Source organism: Scatophagus argus, chromosome 4, assembly GCF_020382885.2.
Source record: "Scatophagus argus isolate fScaArg1 chromosome 4, fScaArg1.pri, whole genome shotgun sequence".
NCBI lineage: Eukaryota > Metazoa > Chordata > Actinopteri > Scatophagidae > Scatophagus > Scatophagus argus.
The window spans coordinates 24,416,922-24,435,087 of record NC_058496.1 but is presented as its reverse complement, the minus strand read 5'-3'; the positions used below and the strand labels follow the sequence as shown (position 1 = coordinate 24,435,087).

General features: G+C 40.6%; 2 protein-coding genes across 4 annotated transcripts; one reads left to right on the top strand and one right to left on the bottom strand.

Annotated features, from left to right (window-relative positions):
- Positions 1-455: 455 nt before the first annotated feature.
- Positions 456-8,230, top strand: ascc2 (activating signal cointegrator 1 complex subunit 2). The gene is made up of 19 exons (XM_046385940.1): positions 456-608; positions 1,556-1,663; positions 1,784-1,942; positions 2,118-2,291; positions 2,423-2,552; positions 2,684-2,751; positions 2,946-3,059; positions 3,800-3,912; positions 4,018-4,092; positions 4,218-4,322; positions 4,412-4,480; positions 4,601-4,675; positions 4,978-5,230; positions 5,567-5,763; positions 6,351-6,470; positions 6,651-6,875; positions 6,970-7,060; positions 7,294-7,385; positions 7,959-8,230. The coding sequence occupies exons 2-19, from the start codon at positions 1,580-1,582 to the stop codon at positions 8,128-8,130; spliced, it is 2,316 nt and encodes a 771-aa protein (XP_046241896.1). The 5' UTR covers positions 456-608; positions 1,556-1,579; the 3' UTR covers positions 8,131-8,230.
- Positions 8,231-8,554: 324 nt separating this feature from the next.
- On the bottom strand, positions 8,555-16,461 carry rnf215 (ring finger protein 215). 3 transcript variants are annotated; one of them, XM_046385949.1, is made up of 10 exons: positions 15,841-16,458; positions 15,247-15,390; positions 15,081-15,152; positions 14,886-14,971; positions 14,247-14,301; positions 14,023-14,127; positions 13,320-13,436; positions 11,478-11,621; positions 11,255-11,357; positions 8,555-10,761 (listed from the first exon to the last, which is right to left on the bottom strand). In XM_046385949.1, the coding sequence occupies exons 1-10, from the start codon at positions 16,075-16,077 to the stop codon at positions 10,739-10,741; spliced, it is 1,086 nt and encodes a 361-aa protein (XP_046241905.1). In that variant the 5' UTR covers positions 16,078-16,458; the 3' UTR covers positions 8,555-10,738. The 3 variants fall into 3 exon arrangements, with proteins under 3 accessions (XP_046241905.1, XP_046241904.1, XP_046241906.1); XM_046385948.1 differs by having other exon boundaries at positions 15,238-15,390; positions 15,841-16,454; XM_046385950.1 differs by lacking the exons at positions 8,555-10,761; positions 11,255-11,357; positions 11,478-11,621 and adding an exon at positions 11,657-12,636 and having other exon boundaries at positions 15,238-15,390; positions 15,841-16,461.
- Between the last annotated feature and the right edge of the window lie 1,705 nt (positions 16,462-18,166).

Sequence of the window (18,166 nt, the reverse complement as noted above, 5' to 3'; positions counted from 1 at the left end):
TATTTGGATATGTGTTCATCAATAATCTGCTCTCACTGTAGTCCTCGGTTAAAGGACAGCTTCGGTATTCAGGTAAAATGTTCTGTTTCTTTATTGAGGTACTTCAGCTGGCAGATAAGTTAGCCAAGTTAGCTTTAGCTGCATTTAAAAAGCTCTTCTCAGCAGTAGATTTCTTTTTAAAAATGAGATCATATTGAGCTACCAGCAAAGTTTTTGTTGAAGAGTGTAGCGGTAATTAAACTAAGCTAAATAAATAATATATCACCATGATCATCATGAAAGAAGCCATTCTATACAATGAGTACTTTTACCCTTGATGCTTTATGTATATTTTATTGTATTGAAATTCTTCCACCGCTGCATTACCGAACACACATGGAAAACATAGTAACAACACTGACGGTGCGCGCTGATGTCCGCAAGGGGGCGGTAAAGACTGTCACATGTAGCTTTATTGCGCATGCGCCTGGGGACAAAAACCAAACAAAGTATGTCACTTCCTGGCCCTGCACAGGTGATTAGGAAACGTTTGGAAACTGAAACTCTAGAAACCCGTGACGACTGTGATGAGATGGCTTGAAAAGAGTTATAGACAGTTGCATTAAAAGGTGAGCAGAATTAACAATTTGTTTCATGTAGAGTTATTACATGCGAGTCACACGAGGACGGTCATAGAGCTCGTAACCGGCTGGTTAGCCACGTTACGTTACGTTAGCTGCTCTCCATTCATTGACGTGGTGTCAGTTCTTTTGAACTTGGTAGACAGCGAGTAGCTAGCAAGTTATTTTACCAGACTATGGCCGAAGTTAGCTAGTTGTGGTGCTGTATCGTCAGTGATTAACGGATTACTGTATTGTTTTCATTGGCAGTAATAGATAATAAATAATAAATGTACCCTTATTTATTAAGTTAAAGTTCACTTAGCTAACTAACAGGAGTGGGTGTGAGGAGTGATTTTTTACTGGATGCTTCTCTGAGTAAACATCTGCAGCTACTGTTAGCTAGCTAACTTCTGTCTTTGCATCAGCAGTCTGGACATGTAACAGTAAAGGATATGAGAATGAACCCTGCAGATGTTTAATCGCACTAAATGTAAATAATAAGGTAATCTTTAAATTCGGCTGTTGGAAAGTAATGCTGTTGGCAAAAATGAATTCCAATGTTTCTAATTCAAATGTTTCAAATTCCCCCATATGTGTTTGCTAAGTCAGCTAAGTTACTCCGGTACGTATTAACTGTCTGCCCGTTTCTTTCACCCTTGGATATATCATGCTCTACGCCGTAGACTTTCACCTGAAAACTGAAATTGGTGATCGGATAGATGTGTCTGGATAATCTGTTGAAAAATATCACGTTGATGCAACAAACCTGTAAATTCAATTTTCCCATTAAACATTCCTGATTATTGCTTTGCTGATAGTTGACAGAAACAGTTTTGAATGGCTGTTGTGTTTGTATCACATTATTCCCATTCTAACACATGTTTAAGCAAAGCTTGTAGTGCTCTTTGATTGAACAGGATAAAATAAATAACCCTGAAATGACTCATAAACAGAAGCAAAGTGTATATGTGTAAGCCATGGCCTGTGCCCAAGTGCCACTGGATGAGCAACAGGTGACTGAGCCCGGCCCCCTGGGAAAAGAACACACACTGCCTGCGCTGGTGAGCCATCATGTTTCCTTTAATTTAAGCAGACATATACTCAAACAGCATTCTGTTGTGCTGCAGGAATAACCTGCCTTTTTATCACAATCAAACCACGTGCTCTCTGTTCTACATCAGCACCCGGCCAGGAAGGAAGAGCGTTGTTTTGTGCCTTATAAGCCCCCACCAGAAGACGGTTCTCCTGCTGAGGTGGAGGAATTTTTAGAACTTGCCAAATTCATCACAGAGGACCTGGAGTGGCTGCTTACACTGCCGCATGACAAGTTCTGGTGTCAGGTGAGAGAGTGCTAACATGTAATTATCTCTCTCCCTTTTTATTCACTTAGCCTCAAAGTTATGGGAGCTGAAAAGAATGTGAATTCATGTAAATACACTGTGAATTCAGTGACGGCAGCCTTCTTTTAAATTTCCACTCCCTCTCTCCTCTGCTTTGGTCTGTCTCCTCCACCAGGTGGTGTTTGATGAATCTCTGCAGACATGCCTGGATTCATACCTGCATCACGCTCCTCGTGGCCTTGACCTCGCCACCCTTCCCTCCTCCCCAGCAGTGGCTGACGTGCAGCGCTCCATCCACAGGGCAGTCTTCTTGACCTTCCTCAGGATGGCCACACATAAAGAGTCCAAGGCAGGAGCACCTATATGTAAACTGAAGAGAGGGAATATTGATCCAATAATCAGTAGTATTAATACTGTCCAGTGTCGTATGAAAGCCTTGTCATGCTCTTTAAACTGTTGCCCTGTGCTCATCCTCTATAGGAGAACTTCATCACTCCGGCAGTGTTTGGAGAAATTATCTATGACAACTTCCTATTTGACATTCCTAAAATTCTGGATCTATGTGTGCTCTTTGGAAAGGGCAACAGCCAGCTGCTGCATAAGATGATTGGTGAGCTTGAATCATTGTGGGGTATTTTGATGGAGAATATATCCATCAGACCTAGATACATAGTAGGGATAGGTAGTTTTAATCTGTTTGTCACTCTGTGTTAAATTTCATAAATGCCATCTTGTTTTTAGAGAACATCTTTAAACAGCAGCCGTCATACTATAGCGACCTGGATGAGGCGGTGCCCACTGTGCTACAGGTAAGATCAGATTTTTAAAAGGCACGCAGCTGCATATTTGTATGGCAAGTATAAGAAATGACACATAATACATGTTTGGGTTTACTTTGGTTTTGCAACAAGTGAATTCCGCATGTGTCGGCCCCCAAAATAATACACTGTTGAGGATAAATTGTCTTTCGCTAAGGGCCTTCTTTCCTTTCTGTCACCTCCAGGTGTTTGACACCATCTTGGATAAGTGTGGTCTCTACTGTGAAGGAGCCACGGCCATGGAGCCAATGAAACTGAGTGCACACAAACGGCCCACTGCCATGACAATGAGCCAACAGGTTAGATAAACACACACATCTCTGCTTTTTGGTGCATGTGAGACTAATGAACTAATAATAATCTCTAGTATGTGTATTGGTGCAGTATTTAATAGGACATTATGGCAGGGAAACATCTTGATAAATGGCACTTATTTAGGATTTAATTTCTTGTGGAGAAAGACTTTCTTCTTTTTTTTTTGAGTTTTAACGGACACTAAACTTGCCGTTGATGAAAACTGGACTCTTTAGACTGTTATGTTTGAAGGTATAGTCTGCTAGTTTACTAATGGTTCTCTAACTTGAATAAGACTTGAATGCATAATAGTTTGTTTTTTTTTTTTTCCAGATGATAAGCAATAACATTCATTTCCTGCTTCTCATGGCCAATACCAATAAGATAACTGATATTTTAACATTATTTGCATTTTAAAAAGGATTTCATACCTTCTACTTTACGCACCCCTGAGGGTAAGAAAGATGAATAATTTAATATTTCATAACTCTAATAAGACTTATTGTCTTAAAACTCATATGAGGTCAGCTCAGTGAAACCAGTTTGACTTCATATTATCAGCTTTGTTTATTGACAGTAATTTAGTTATTAATTATTACTATAATAATATTAATTATTATTATATATTATTATCTAAATTTCCCATCATCAGGCAGGTAATTATCGCACATCCCTACTCAACCTGAGTATGACTGATTGGCCACACAGAGAGTAACACCACTGCTACATGTGTTCTTTATGGTAGGAGCTCACAGACCTCATTCTGTACCTGTGTGACTCGACCACCACCATCCACGCCTTCCTGGACATCTTCCCTGCTGCCTGCTCCAGCTTCCACTCCCATGGTTTCCTTAGCAGGTAGACAGACGGGCTAACCTAGCAGTTTGTCACTCATGGAGACCCACGTCTTTGCAAAAAAAAAAAAAAAGGTTTTCCTGATCCATTTGTTTTCTTTCCTGGCAGACTGACCTCCTTTTATGAGACTGCTGTGCCTGACCTTGAAAAGGCGGTAAGGAAAAGAAACTTTGATGATAAAGGGTGAGTTTCTGCTGCATTTATTGTGTTCTTAAAAGGCACATGCAAATACTTGGCCAAAATATTGAGACTTCATTTCTCAATGAATTGATGAACAATGGTGAATCATCTCCCAAATCCTCTTTAAGTCTTCAGGAGGACTTGTGGAAGAGGTTGTCCCACTCGTGTCGCAAGATGGTGGAGACGGCTCACACGCTGCTGCATCACACCTGTTTACAGCCCATCTTGGAGGGGTGAGATGTCCCAACTCTCAACTTCAATCTCACCAGTATTTCCTTTTCATCCACACATATGAATTCTGTCGATGTTTGTTGCCTTGCAGAGGAGAAAACATGCAAACATATGCAGAGGAGCTTCTTCAACATTTCACATCTTTCTTAACTGAGAAAAGGTAAAATTACTAGTTAAGATCAGGGGCCACCTCCAAGGGGCTTGTGTTTTATTTTTATCTCTTTAATGCCAAACGGTGACAAAGTGTATGAAGGTGTTCACCTTTTTTTTTTTCTTCCAGGTTTGTGTCAGACTATGATGAGCAGTTCCCCATCGCGGACGACATCAGCCTCCTACAGCAGGCCCTCCCTGTCATGTATCCTTATCAGCTTTACAGCTTATAAGCTTTATCAGCTTTACAGCAATAACTAGTGTAAACAGGTTTTGTGGATAATAACATGGTGCTTACATTGCCACCGAAAATTACCAGGCAGAACAAAGCCAGACAAAGATGGACAATAAACTGTGGGCCTGTATTTTTCAAATGTAAAAATAACAGAAGGTATTTTCTTAAGGATCAGAAGAAGTGTTGATTATTAACTCAAAGGTCTCTACAGTATCACAGTACACAGTAAGGCCTTTAGTTGTTTCATCTCCTTAACTGCCTGCTTCCATCAGTGATGAGACCCGGACATCCTATCTGCTCCAGGGGGTGGAAAGTGCCTGGGACAGCGTGGGGCGGCGGAAACCACAGAGTCAGATACAGGACAAAGTCCCCTCCATCTCAGCCTATCATGGAGAAGCAGTTGGTGGTGCTGCTGCATTTTCAGCTGGCTTTCAGGAGGACCAAGAGCCAGAAGGAGGAGGAGCAGTAGGAGAGAGTCTGAGGGGAGCAGAGGCCATGTTGGATGTTCCTCAAAAGGGAAACAATGTGAGTTCTGTAAATATTACAGCTAATTTAAAACGTGCTTAAAGTAATTGTTAATTGTTTAGTCTATAAACTGTAAAAAAAAGTTTGTGAGGGTTTGTTTGTGTATCATCTTTCAAACACACAATGGTAAAAGTGCTTCGAGTGACTTATTTAAGGTGTAAAAGTACACAAATAACGTGAAAATCATCGTGGAGCTTCAGTTCATTACAGTGCAGAGATATATGGATTTATTGGCTCTACAGGTGTGTGATGAATATGTGGATTAAAAATAGAGGAGAGATGACCTGACTGTTACAGCGTGTTTGGTTGTCTTCTGTGTTGGTGGTGTGTTGCCAGGGTTCGGTGTGTTCAGTGAGTGGGACGGAGCTGGAGTCTCTGCTGTCGTGCATCAGGGATCTGCTCCCTGATTTGGGTGAAGGCTTCCTGCTGGCCTGCCTGAAGGAGTATGACTACAACTCTGAGCTGGTCATCAACAACATCCTAGAGGGCCGTCTGGCCCCTAACCTGGACAAACTGGACCGTGCCATGCCGAGGTAACACCCCACACTGGGATGGCCTTTACATATATGATATATGATATATGATATATGATAATCTTCCACGTGGGTTGTGCTGCTGACATTCACTTCTCGATTCTTCAAATGGAGGCATTTTTCCTGGAGGTGGGAAATAATATTCTTACAAGATAAATGAAAATACACTGAATTAAGTCATCATGGTACACATTTTCTGAAGAAGTTAATGATATCTTATGCAGTATTTCAAATTTTCAGTTTCATTTGATCATTTTCAGCATTACAGTTGAATATAGTCTGAATATGTTAGCTTCTCGTAATGTATCGTGATGTTCATGATGAGCAATATTTCAAAAAAGGCTGCACCATATTATTTGTTTTATCAGTTTAACTAAACCACTAATGTGTTATTATTTAGTACATAAATGTTAAAAGAAATGAATAAAGAAAAGCCAGTGCCAGAGCTCAGTGTGACGTGTTAAAATAGTCCCAAACTGAAAGAGAGTCATTTTATATGGTCATGAAACAGAAATTTAAAAGCAGCGCATCCTCTTACATCAGAAACTACAATCTGTGACTCTCTGGTTCCTTTTCTCTTCTTTAAGGCCAGTGAAGGAGGAGCTTCCAGACGTTCTGAACTCCAGATCCAACGTGTTTGATGATGACGAGTTTGACGTCTTCCGCAGGGAACAGGTGGACATGTCTCGCATCTGGAAGGGCAGGAGGTGAGAGCACGCAGGAGACGCTGAGCAGTCAGAAATGAAAAAGCCCCAGACTCCTTTTACGTGCTTGGAGTTTCACTGTTGGAATAATGTAAACCACCAACCGCCTTTTCCAGACGTTACTACCTCTTCTAGACTGTTTGAGGTCAAGTGTAATCTTGCCCTGTTTTATCACTCTTTCAGGAAAGGTGAGAGCACTCGAGAGATGTTGAACGATAAGCAGCACGTAGCAGAGCAGAGGGCTCGCTACCAGGCCTATGAGACGGTGGTGGACGAGGTCGTCATTGAACCCGGTGAAAGTGCAGCCACCTACAGCCTGGATGACTACGACGATGAGTACGACGACACCTACGACATGAACCAAGTGGGAGCAAATGATCTCGATGGAGACAGTTTGCTGAACAGAAGGTAAATCACAGAACTTTGACTTGACTTTGAAAGCAGCTTTTAATTTCTCAGTGTCAGCGTGCTTGTTTCATTTCCATTTTGTGTTTTCCTGCAGGCCATTTACAGTCCCACAGGTACTCAGAAAAGGAAACAAAGCAGAGCATGACGAGGAGAGTGAAGACGGGGAGGAGGAAGAGACTTTACCGGTACTGAAATCATTCCAAAACAGCAGATCCAACTTTACAGAAAAAAAAAGTCTTACTTTATGACCCTATTTAAACCTCACTGATATGTACAGAAAGTGAGCCAATAATTTGTCATTCAAACACTGCCAGATCCTTAAATGTTTATTTAGTCTCTGAATGAAATGCTTCAGCTACAAATGTTCAGTCACTACATCTGCATGGTTTTTTTTTGTTTTTTTTTTAATTTGTTTCAGAACAATGAAAAGAGGGACCACTTCGTGCAGGACCCAGCTCTGCTGAGGGAGAGGGCTGAAGCTAGAAGAGCTGCCATGCAGCAGAGGAAAGGGTAACGTCAATTTGAAAGCTCTTGTCTGTTCAGCTTAAACTAGAGGTTTTAAGTACAGAGACTGGAAAGACAAATATATAATATACATTCTGATCTAAAAAAAACTAAAACAAAATGTGATAATTCGCCTGTTTTTTTTTTGTGAATATTATATATAATATTTGTAAATATTTGCTGAAGTTGATACCAGTAACATGTTTCAGACAAGTTAAGACAGGGACAACAAAACACTGGGAAAGTTGTAGGACAATCAAAAAATCTGTTTGGAGCATTATGTTATCTGATTGGGTATGAAAGGGGCATCCTCGAAAGTCTCATTTGTTCACAAGCACGAGTGGTGTGAGGTTCACTACTTTGTGAAACGTGATTGTACAAAGGATATTACTACATTGAAAAAAAATGTTAGGTTTGTACATTAGAAAAATATTTTTTCTTCAGATACCTCATGTGAACATATTTTTTAAGTTCTTTCCAGCATTAAAAAGTTGCATCTCAAATGAAAGCCCTGCTAGAAGGTTCACTTTGTGACTCCATCCTCACCTCTGTGGACTTCCCTCCATCTTTCTCTTCCAGTTTCCGACCTGAACGTCCCAGTAACGTGGTGGGAAAACCCAAAGGCCAAGGACAAACCCTGGAGACAGTACTGGACCGTCGCAAAAAGGAGGCCAACAAGAGCCGCGGGTCAAATCACAACCGCCGAACAATGGCTGACCGCAAGAGGAACAAAGGCATGATCCCCTCCTGACCCACGTGATGACGGCCTGCAGCTTGAACCAGACAGATTGATGTTAGGAGGGAGGGACGGCAGGAAGTCATCTGAGGTGTGTGAATCAGAGAAGGGAATGGTCTGGGCTAAAGGTTGTTAATTTGGTGCCCACAGTTTGTTTCCACCATCACACCTTAGCCCCAAAGTCAGTGTCTTTACTCAAAGACAAAACTGGTTTGATTTGTTGACTGATGAGAAGTTGGAAAGTTGATTTAGTTTATTGCCATTTCTTTTGGCAGGGCCACATTTTGGCATCTTTTGTGATCTGAGGTTTGCTGAAATGTTTGAGACTCTGTACATCTGCTTTTACTGTTTGAGCCTGAAGGACGTTTAGCTCTTTGACTCTAGTGATTTTCGTTTATAGCAGATTACAAACAAAGACTGAGGACAAAAAAATAAGCCCTTTATTTTTGCCAAGTAACAAATAAGTTTATTAAGAGTAATCGATCCAGAGTAATCGATCTTTGACATCGTCATGAAATAGACAGCCTAGGAGTAGAAGGAGGCAACATCCAGCATTTTGAGGAGACTACAGCTCCTTCTGTAGCTGGAAGAACAATTACTGACCCAGTGATCAGTTCTGGACATGAGTGGTAGACTGTGTTGCTCTAACTACTTGTCCTGTACGAGTAGGTTGTGTGAACACTGCTTGCATGTAACGTTCAAGTGCACGGATACAATGCCCTCCACCTAAATCACATCATTGTTGTCCAGCATTCAATCCATAAAAAGGAAATCTGGAAAAATCTATCGTGGCCATCTTGTAACAATGCTGTTGTGTTTGGAAGCACATGCTGTACTGAGAGGCCCTGTGCCTCTCTTACTAGCTGTGGGGAAATTGCCCCCATGTTGCCATGCACATACTATTTTCTATAAAGAGAACAGATCTGTTGGAGGATTTTATAACAAAAAAAGCACATGTAATAGCTTTCTGAGTTCGGAGTTAGCCTTGCAAAAAACACAAATAAATACAACAATGCTATGTTTTTGACATCCTTTGAGTTGAGTCATCGCTGACAAAATGCCAAAATCAAATAGAATGAATGTGTTGGAGATGCTGCAGATTGCAGCTGCAAAGTTGGAGTTAAATGTATTACAAATAATTCAAATTATTTTCCTTAAAGACGAGATGAATTTATCTTCACACTCCTTTGGTAAGTCAATTGTTTTACTGTGCTGCAGCTTTTCACAGAAATTAATAAACTAATTTCACATTGTAGTGTAGAATTATTTGGGTATAACTATTTACAAATATAAACATCTTTTAAAGAGAGCGTTTGATATTTTGAGAAATAAGTTCATTTGCATTCTTGCCAAGAGTTAGGTGAAACGATTGATACCACTTTCACATGTGTACAGCCAGCAGGCAGCTTATCATAAAGACAGAAAATGGGGAAATGACTAGCCTGGCTCTGTCCAGAGGTCCAAACAAAACCTGCCTACCAGCACATCTAAAGCTCAGTTATTAAAATTACATCTTGTTGTCTAATTTAAAATATGAAAAAAGATAAGTGATGGTTTTAAGGAGGATGCTGGATTACAGGATGGCCAGAAACTTCCTGAAGTTTTGTCGTCATCGCGAGGTTGCCAACCTGCAGAGACCAAGAAACAGTGCAGCACATAACCCCTTTTTAACCACAACTTAACTTTTATCATGTGTTAATTAGTGAACTTTAGAGGTGTGGATAAGAGGATTTTGTTACCTTTGGACAGAGCCATGCTAGCTGGCTACCTGTCTGTCTTTATCCTAAACGATGCTAATCAGCTGTTGATGTTTTTCCACATGAAGTTTGAGGTGAACTCCTGCTAATCGTTTAAAGCGGTCACACAATTAATGAATTAGCTACTGTAACAAACACCACTCTGCAGTTTGGTCGTAAGGCGTGTTAAGGACAGGTGCAAATGCTTTGTCCACACCTGCTACCCACTGTACCACAGTTTGTTCTGGACTACAACTACAGAACCTCTACAACATTTAACAGCAATGTATGAGTCTGGACACTGGATGGAATCGGTCACGGCCCTCTTATTAAGTGGATTATTGACATCGTATGGACCTCCATGCTTAAAACCATAAAGCACCGAATGTCCTTGCGGAAACTACTGAACTGGAATTTTCACTCAGGCTATCGGTGTCTGCCAATTAAAAACCAAACATATTGTTTGTCTGCTATATGCACCAACACAAAGCAGAAGGTGCTGGTCTGAAGAGTCACACTGAGCACCAGCGCCCTCATGAGTCACATCTTCACTGCTGTATATCAATACAATAAATATTTCCACAATTATGTAGTGACATGATCCCAGGAAGAAGTACTGTTCACACACAACAGTACCGGTACAGTACTTCACAGTACTGTGTTCACACAAACACTATATTTTTGTGAGACCTGCTGCATCAACAAGACATCAAGATCAGACTGCTCCACAGTCCAGACGGCTGTCCACCTGTGTCGATGAGCTCCCACAATCCAGTGCTGGAAGGAGGAGGCATGAGGTCAGCAAGAAACATACAAGGGCAACTGGAGTGTCACAGAGGAAGAGACAAGAGGCTCCCAGAGCTGCTGCAGCGGAGGTGAGGCGACCGTTAACTGTCTTTGCAGACGCTGCCTGGAGAAGGATGGAGAACAGAAAAGCAACTGGAATCTTGAGCTGAAGCACTACATCAGTTAATGGGCCGATAATAACTGATTGATTGTTTTTGGTTTTTTTGTCTTTACTGAAAAGCTGATGAGGCAAGCAGCCAGCAACCCCTCGAATGCAAATTTTTCTAGTTTTCTTAGTCTTCTGTTGTATGAAACTAAATATCTTTGGAATAAAAAATATACACGTATCCAGGACTTCAACTGAAAGGGCAGATTTTTGCATGTCGAGTATGAATGCACGGTGTGTGAATGCATCACTTTTCAATTTTGCGATGTGTTTATCTTGCATGTTCATATGACGATGAAAATGCGAAATATGACAAATATGACAAAATATCTAAAATGAAATAAATGAAAATTTAATTGATGACGAAGATAAGCAGCAGTTGTCTGGTTATCTGTCTGGTTGTTGATGTGAGTGTTGTGCAGCTGTGCTTGATGCTGTGATGTGCACTCACTGAGGATGCTACGTTTGCACAGAGGGCAGGTGTGCTGCAGCAGCAGCCACGGGTCGACACAGTCTCTGTGGTACTCGTGGAGACACGGCAGGACGCGCAGACACTGAGACAACAGCACAAGACACATCAACATTTTACACAATCACCCGCCTCTGAAATGTTTTTTTAAAATCATGAATTATCAGCTAAGTCTAGGTCAGAAAGCGTAGGAGGGTTGGAGGACCTGGTTGTTGTTGAACGGCTCCAGACAGACTGCACAGTTGTCCGTCTCCACCGGCTGGGATGGGTCACACCACGGTGTGGGCTGACGATACGTTTTGGTCTTGAGGGACGACATTCTCTTCAGAACATCTTGTTTAGGAAGGAGCTGAAGAATGCAACACAGCAGAACATCACGAAACACATTATCAACATGACTTCAGCTGCTTGTCTGTGGATACTAACTGCACAGCAAAACAGGCAAAACTTCGGTTGTCCTCACAGGTAGGTAAGATGTGTTACACACGTGTAACATTTATTTTACTTATTTATTACAGGTTTACACAAATTCATTAACAACTTTAGCCACCTGAATCCAACTGGATGTGACAAGAGATTGTGTCCACACTGTACAACTACACTTTACTGAAGCAGCAGTATCACAACTACTATAGGAGCTTAGTCTACTACAAGCTACTGAGGGAGCGACCTTTCTGACGCGCCAAGTTGTCCCAATTTCCTTTCTTGATCAGGAATGAGTTCACAAGTCTCCACTGACTGTTCCATACAATGTTTTATTCTCGATGCAACAACAGAATGTGTCCATTCATCTTCCCCAACATTCAATGCCTGTGTCCTAGCGACACCGCAGCTGTCAAAAAACCGTTGGCCCTTCCCGGGTCACACAACACCTCATGGCCCCCGATTTCCCATTACATTTATACCCTTTATGGGCTGAATGACCACAGCGCCCCTTGTGCTACCCACAACAAATATAGAATCACCATGCTTCCCCATAACATTGCGTTTGGCTCCTACAACTACAAAGAGTGAAGGATTTTGCTAAACTTACAAAATATAGGAGGTACCTTTGCAATCATGGTGTAAAATAGATAACTGTGTTTGACCAAAGGTCATCTGCACAACATAAGTGTCATGGTCTGAACAGGCTCAGATGCATAAAGTGCATCAAATGAAGAGAATGTGGGGACAAATGTATTTAATGATAATTTGCCAAAACAAAGAGGATTAAAAGAGTACATATTGATATTTAAAACATACTCAAACATAGTTATGATAACACAGCAGTCAGTGCATCAAGTTCCCATCAGCTCTAATGAAACTCGATGAAACCTCCACCGGCAGTGGTGGAAAAAACGGACGCAGATCAGTGCAGAACTACTCTGTTACAAAAAAAAAAAAACATGCATTCAAATGCATCCATTTTAGTGGTAGCATTAGATCAACAATGTAGTACAGTTCTTTATTTTATCAGTTCTCTATATTTTATCCTTATCTCTCCTGTTTGCAAATAGTTGTTGTTTGTTGTTGTTTGCAAACTGCCCTGTGTGCTGCTGGAAATTCAATTTCCCTGAGGGAGTCACTCCAAAGAGATCAATAAAGTGAAGTCTATGTCTAAGTCTATCAAAATACTAAATGTGGAGGTACTCATTAAGCAGGAAGGCCAGTTTCAGAATAACTTCTGTCACTGGACTGTGATTGTTGATACGTTCACGTGTTCATCAGTTTAATGTTGAAGCTAGTGGAGCCAATTTTAATGACTTTATGTACTTCTGGATAGTCTGTAGAATTTAAAAGGATCAATGAAATTTTATCATCACAATTAATTTGTTCCTTTTACATAAATGTAAAAAGAGTGACTAGCGTTTTCAAATAAATAAAGTGGAGTAACAATATCTGCCTCTGAAATGTGGTGTAGAAGCGAAAAATAGAAACACTCCAGTAAAGTACAACTACCTCAAACTGTACTTAAGTACAGGGTCTACTTACTTTTACCCACTGTCAAAATGTTAACACTACAAAGTGCAAAATGTGTTAAAGAATAAGCTGTGATGATATAATTTACCTCTAAGTCGTCGTTCAGCTGGTGGTCCTGGTACTGCCAGCGAGCCTGAACGATGACTCCAGTGCTGAGGATCAGAGCTACCAGGAGGACAGTGTCCCACAGCTGCTGCAGGTACTTCTACTGACACACAGGACAGAGCAACATTACTTTATCATCTGGTCCCTTTACAGTTCATTTAAATTACTTTGTTCATCAGTCTGGGCCACACCACAGCTCAGAACAAGCTTCTGGCAGTAGAGAAGAGGAAAAAACGTCAAACTGTATTGCAATGTCATTTGTCTTTATTTTAATATTGCTATTATTCTAGAAAAAAAAATAAATTAATAATCAAAATTAACACTGGTAAACTGTCAATTAAAATAGTAACAGTGACTGTTTGGTGTGTTTATTGTTAAAAGGGTTACTTGAGGATGAGGAGGAAGCTCCAGAGGTCTGGTGAGCTCACTTTCAGATTTTTCTCATTTTCAGACTTGTGGTTTTCAGCCCCAGTTGAAGCCGAATCATATTACTCGCTTATCTGACTTCATCAAAGGCTTTACACACACAGCTTTTCTTTACACATTCAGTAGTACTCTTCAACATCTGTAAACGGACTTTGATGTTTAAAATCGATGACAATCCCCAAGTCTGACAGCCCCTTTAAAAAAAAAATGTGTGTGCGTGCATGCGCATGTTTGTTTGTTTGTTTGTTCTGCTCCCCCACCTGGACCTGAGAGTTGGTCTCCCCCGTGCAGATGACCCCCTGCCACTCTCCGTAGCGACCTCCTCTCGATCGACCACAGCTGGACCACAGCGTGAGTGTGGCTCCCTGCCCGAACACACAGCAGCATGCGCTCAGTCAGCTCAGCCTGTCATCTGTTCACTCACCACTGGAGGGCACTAACAACTCAGAACACACACTGTCAGCTGAGAGAGTGAGGAGCTCACCAAGTTGTCCTGCAGGATTGTCTTGTATGTGATTTTGGCTGTCGCTTGAAGACCCCTGTAGAAAGAGAAAGCTGTCACTTAGTGTAAATAAAGATCCTCCTTCATTACATTTAGATGTACACTAACCCGATTCCTGTGAATGACCAGATAAGGTAACAATACCTTGAGTTACACAGGTTTACATGTTTTAGTTCTTTTATAATGACACTCACGTATGAGAGATTGTGTTTTGGACTATGGGGATCATTTTATTTAAAAAAAAAAAATTGTAAAAACTGTAGGAATTTGGTGATGCTTGCTGGTTTTCAGATTGAGTTCATTTAGTACAGCTCTTTTTTACTCTTTTTACATCTGGTTAAGTGTGTGACCTATGTGCACAATGTGCAGAACCAAAAGACAGAAAAATAAAAATCAGACTCAGGTACTGGTCACAATCATTGCTAGATTAATGAATAACAAATAATAATGACACAATTCAAAAAGTACTAAAGTTCAGCATACAGCTGGATCTTGTCTAGGTTTTGCCTTAAACTAGTTGACTAGTTTGCGATGCGAGGTAAAGGGTGCACATGAAAGTATCTGCCCCAACCCCCACCACCTTTTGAGAGTATCTGTAAAAAATAATAAAGTGCTCTGGACCTGAGCAGGGCTCCAATCAGCTTGGTGACATTTTCAGAAGTCTGGATCACAATGATGGGCTTGGACAGCACCTGAGACAGATCCATCTACAACAGACAGAAACAGATTTTAGGTCTTTTACACTTATGTTGTCAGCCTACACTTTAGTTCCAGGAAACAGGGTTTAGTTTGGACACTGAAACTGCGCAGATTTACCTCACTAACAGTGTTTTGGTTGAGAGCCAGAATGATCAGCGCAGACGCTCCGAGGACCAATGCTCGCTTCATCTTTAACAGACAGGATGCATATTAAGTATGTTGTGTATGTGTACTCAAAAGTCACTACACATTTAGAATAAATTAAACTTCTTACTTTATTGACCATTGTATCAGCAAAGGACTCTTGGTTTCCCGTGGAGGCTTTGCTGTCATCCATCTCCACAGGAACCACACCGATCCACAGCTCCTGCTTTTTGGTGTCGTCTTCTTCTTTCCCTCCGCTCACCTGCAGCTCCTCATCCTGAACCTGATGACAGAAGACAGGCTGAACGTTTGTACTGCAGGGCAGAAATGTTGTCCTAATGTTGTCAGGTGTGTCTGTTCAAAATCCCTTTACAAGTGAACTGGTAACACAACAATCTTTTTGAATATACTGAAAAATCACTGAATTTTAGTAACGTAGTGCTGTTTACTTCCCACTGTAATTATTATTATAGCACTTATGACTGTCCCTATACTATACTATACACTTATGATTGTACATACACTCTGACATTTGTACTTAGATTAGATTATAATTGCCAATAGATTAACTAATTTGCAATATATTAATCTATTAATTACTTGCATAATGGATGAATAAACTGCATTCTCGGTGCTTTCTGCGGTCTCATATCTTTTCATCACAATTTTAATTTATTTACCACAACCGTCCAATTTTGAGCATAAAACAGCGACACATCTCTGACCGACTCACCAGGACCAGCTCTCCTTCCAGCTCTTCTTGGTCCTGGTCACGGTGCTCTGAGCTCCTGCTGCCCTTGTTGGACTCCACCACCTGCCCTTGGAGCAGAGTGCTGACACCGGGCCGCTGCTCCAAGAAAACCTCCACCAAAGCGACCTGTTCCGCCTTGACCAGCAACAGCCCCGGGCACTGCAGCAGGACGAGCGGTACTGTTGCACAGAAACAGCACCAGTAGCGAGCTGAACCCATGGCCCGAGCAACAGCCGACCGAAATTACAGCTCAAAACTCTAAATATACAAACCTAATCACCTTTTCGAAAAAATCATTTTGGAAAAGCTGCTAGCGTTTTTGTTCGCCAGTTAGCTAGACCCCTCAGAGGATGTAAACAAGAGCATACAGCTTCCGGTTCTGACCGGAAGAGGCGAGAAGATTATTTTCTTGTGCACAATGCTAACTTGGAGATGCACTTGTAGAAAATAAATCGAAAACAGAATTGTTTTAGTTAACTATACACCACAATGAAATAAAACTCAACTTTAGCGTAAATTCGAGCTTCTTCCTTTAACTTACACTCAGTTTTCTGACAATTACGTTTATACAACCAGAGAAAACTGTAGCAACTTCAGAGTGTGCCATATGCTACTTCCTTCTTCGTTTTCAAGCTCAAATTAGCTACTAGCTGAACAGGTGACGTGGTGTATAAAGCCGTCAAACCCATGCCTTATTTTATCCATCCATCCATCCATTTTCTGTACCGCCCATCCGTCAGGGTCGCGGGGCCTTATTTTATCCAAATAAGTAAAAGTCTTTCATTGTCATAGCGCGATATTTTTTGTGAGTGACCACTGAACGCGAAAAATTAAACAACTTATACGTCTTTCATTTTGTACTCGCACAGTGTGACAATATTACACTGTCTACGATTTGGGAAACTTGGAAAAAAGGAGTACCTGGTTAATTGCTGAACTGAAACAAACAAACAAAACAAAAAACAAAACTCTTTAAGGTTGTTCTATGTGCGCATGTTCGAGATTTTCAGATTAACAAAGATTGTCTATTCTAATTAACTGTATATGAATGACTTAGAAGTTTATAACCAGACCCACGTATCTTTTTTCCACGATTTTGTCAAAGGTGCAAAAAACAATCAAAAAAATAACATGTCCTCAATTTGTCAATATGTCACATTTAATTTAAAAGAAAATCATGATAAGCTAATAAGTAAAATTTTCTTAACATTTTATTGTTCAAGCTTTTGTGCCCTCTGACATCCTGGAGTCCTCTGGGTCTGCCAATAACCTGACACCCAGTAGAACAAAGCTTTTTGTACCTTTAGTATGATTATGAATGTTAAGGTGCTTAGTAACAAAAGTATTAGTAAAAGTATTTAGGTATTTTCCTTAAGCAGGCCTAAATGTAGGAATACCGCACTGTAAACAGTCACTACAAGAAAAAGTTCTGCATTCAAGAATTAAGAAAAAGTATGTAAGCAACCCAAGTACTATCAGAAAAAATTATATTAAGTGTCAAAAGTAAAAGTACTCATTATTCAGAAAAATGGCTCTTGTCAGCATTTTACTAATATGTATAATGTATACATTACATTATATGAAGATATATAAAAGGGGGTTTAAAATTATTTATTCAGCATAAGAAGTAGGATACATTTCACACCCCATGAAAGAACACTCCTTCCTTCAGTCTGTCACAAACATTTAAAATCACCACAATGGAGATGCATGTGTTTTCATCTGACAAATAGGGTAAGCATAACCTGAAAATTAGCTAGAAACTTGGCCTAGAGGTTGGAGAAGCTGCTTGTGATCAGAGGATTACTTGGGTTGCTGATTCGATTCCCCCACTGGACGGGCAGGAAAAATTTGAGTGTGGTGCCCTTGAGCAAGGCACTTAAACCCCAATTTGCTCCCTGGGTGCTTGATGCTGCCCACTGCTCCTGTGTGTGTGTGTGTGTGTTTCACTGCATGTAATTTGCTGGGTGTTGCATGTGTGTGTTCAACTAAGGATGGGTCAAATGCAGAAGACGAATTCAGTGTGTGTATGTAAAAATATATATACTGTCAATAAAGTGAATCTTAATTCTTCTTCTTATTTGTCAGACAGATGTTGTGGAGAAAAAAATAGGCTCCAATACTTGCCTCTGAGATGTAGTCAAGACACAAAGTATAAAAATGGAAGTGCTCAAGTAAAGAACTAGTATTGCATTTGTTCTTATACAATTCTTGGACAGGCCTAAATGTTGTTTATGTAGGTTACATTACATCAGTGAACAACACTTGACAAAAAATATTTTTTTCTGTTAAAATGATAAGCTGTCCA

Excerpts from the sequence above, each read along its gene's own strand:
- ascc2 (XM_046385940.1), top strand. The coding sequence starts at position 1,580 with ATGGCCTGTGCCCAAGTGCCACTGGATGAGCAACAGGTGACTGAGCCC. Across the intron at positions 1,943-2,117 it reads ATGACAAGTTCTGGTGTCAG|GTGGTGTTTGATGAATCTCT; the intron begins GTGAGAGAGTGC and ends CTCCTCCACCAG. Across the intron at positions 3,913-4,017 it reads TCCCATGGTTTCCTTAGCAG|ACTGACCTCCTTTTATGAGA; the intron begins GTAGACAGACGG and ends CTTTCCTGGCAG.
- rnf215 (XM_046385948.1), bottom strand. The coding sequence starts at position 16,077 with ATGGGTTCAGCTCGCTACTGGTGCTGTTTCTGTGCAACAGTACCGCTC. Across the intron at positions 15,391-15,840 it reads TGGAAGGAGAGCTGGTCCTG|GTTCAGGATGAGGAGCTGCA; the intron begins GTGAGTCGGTCA and ends TTCTGTCATCAG. Across the intron at positions 14,972-15,080 it reads ACCAAAACACTGTTAGTGAG|ATGGATCTGTCTCAGGTGCT; the intron begins GTAAATCTGCGC and ends TGTCTGTTGTAG.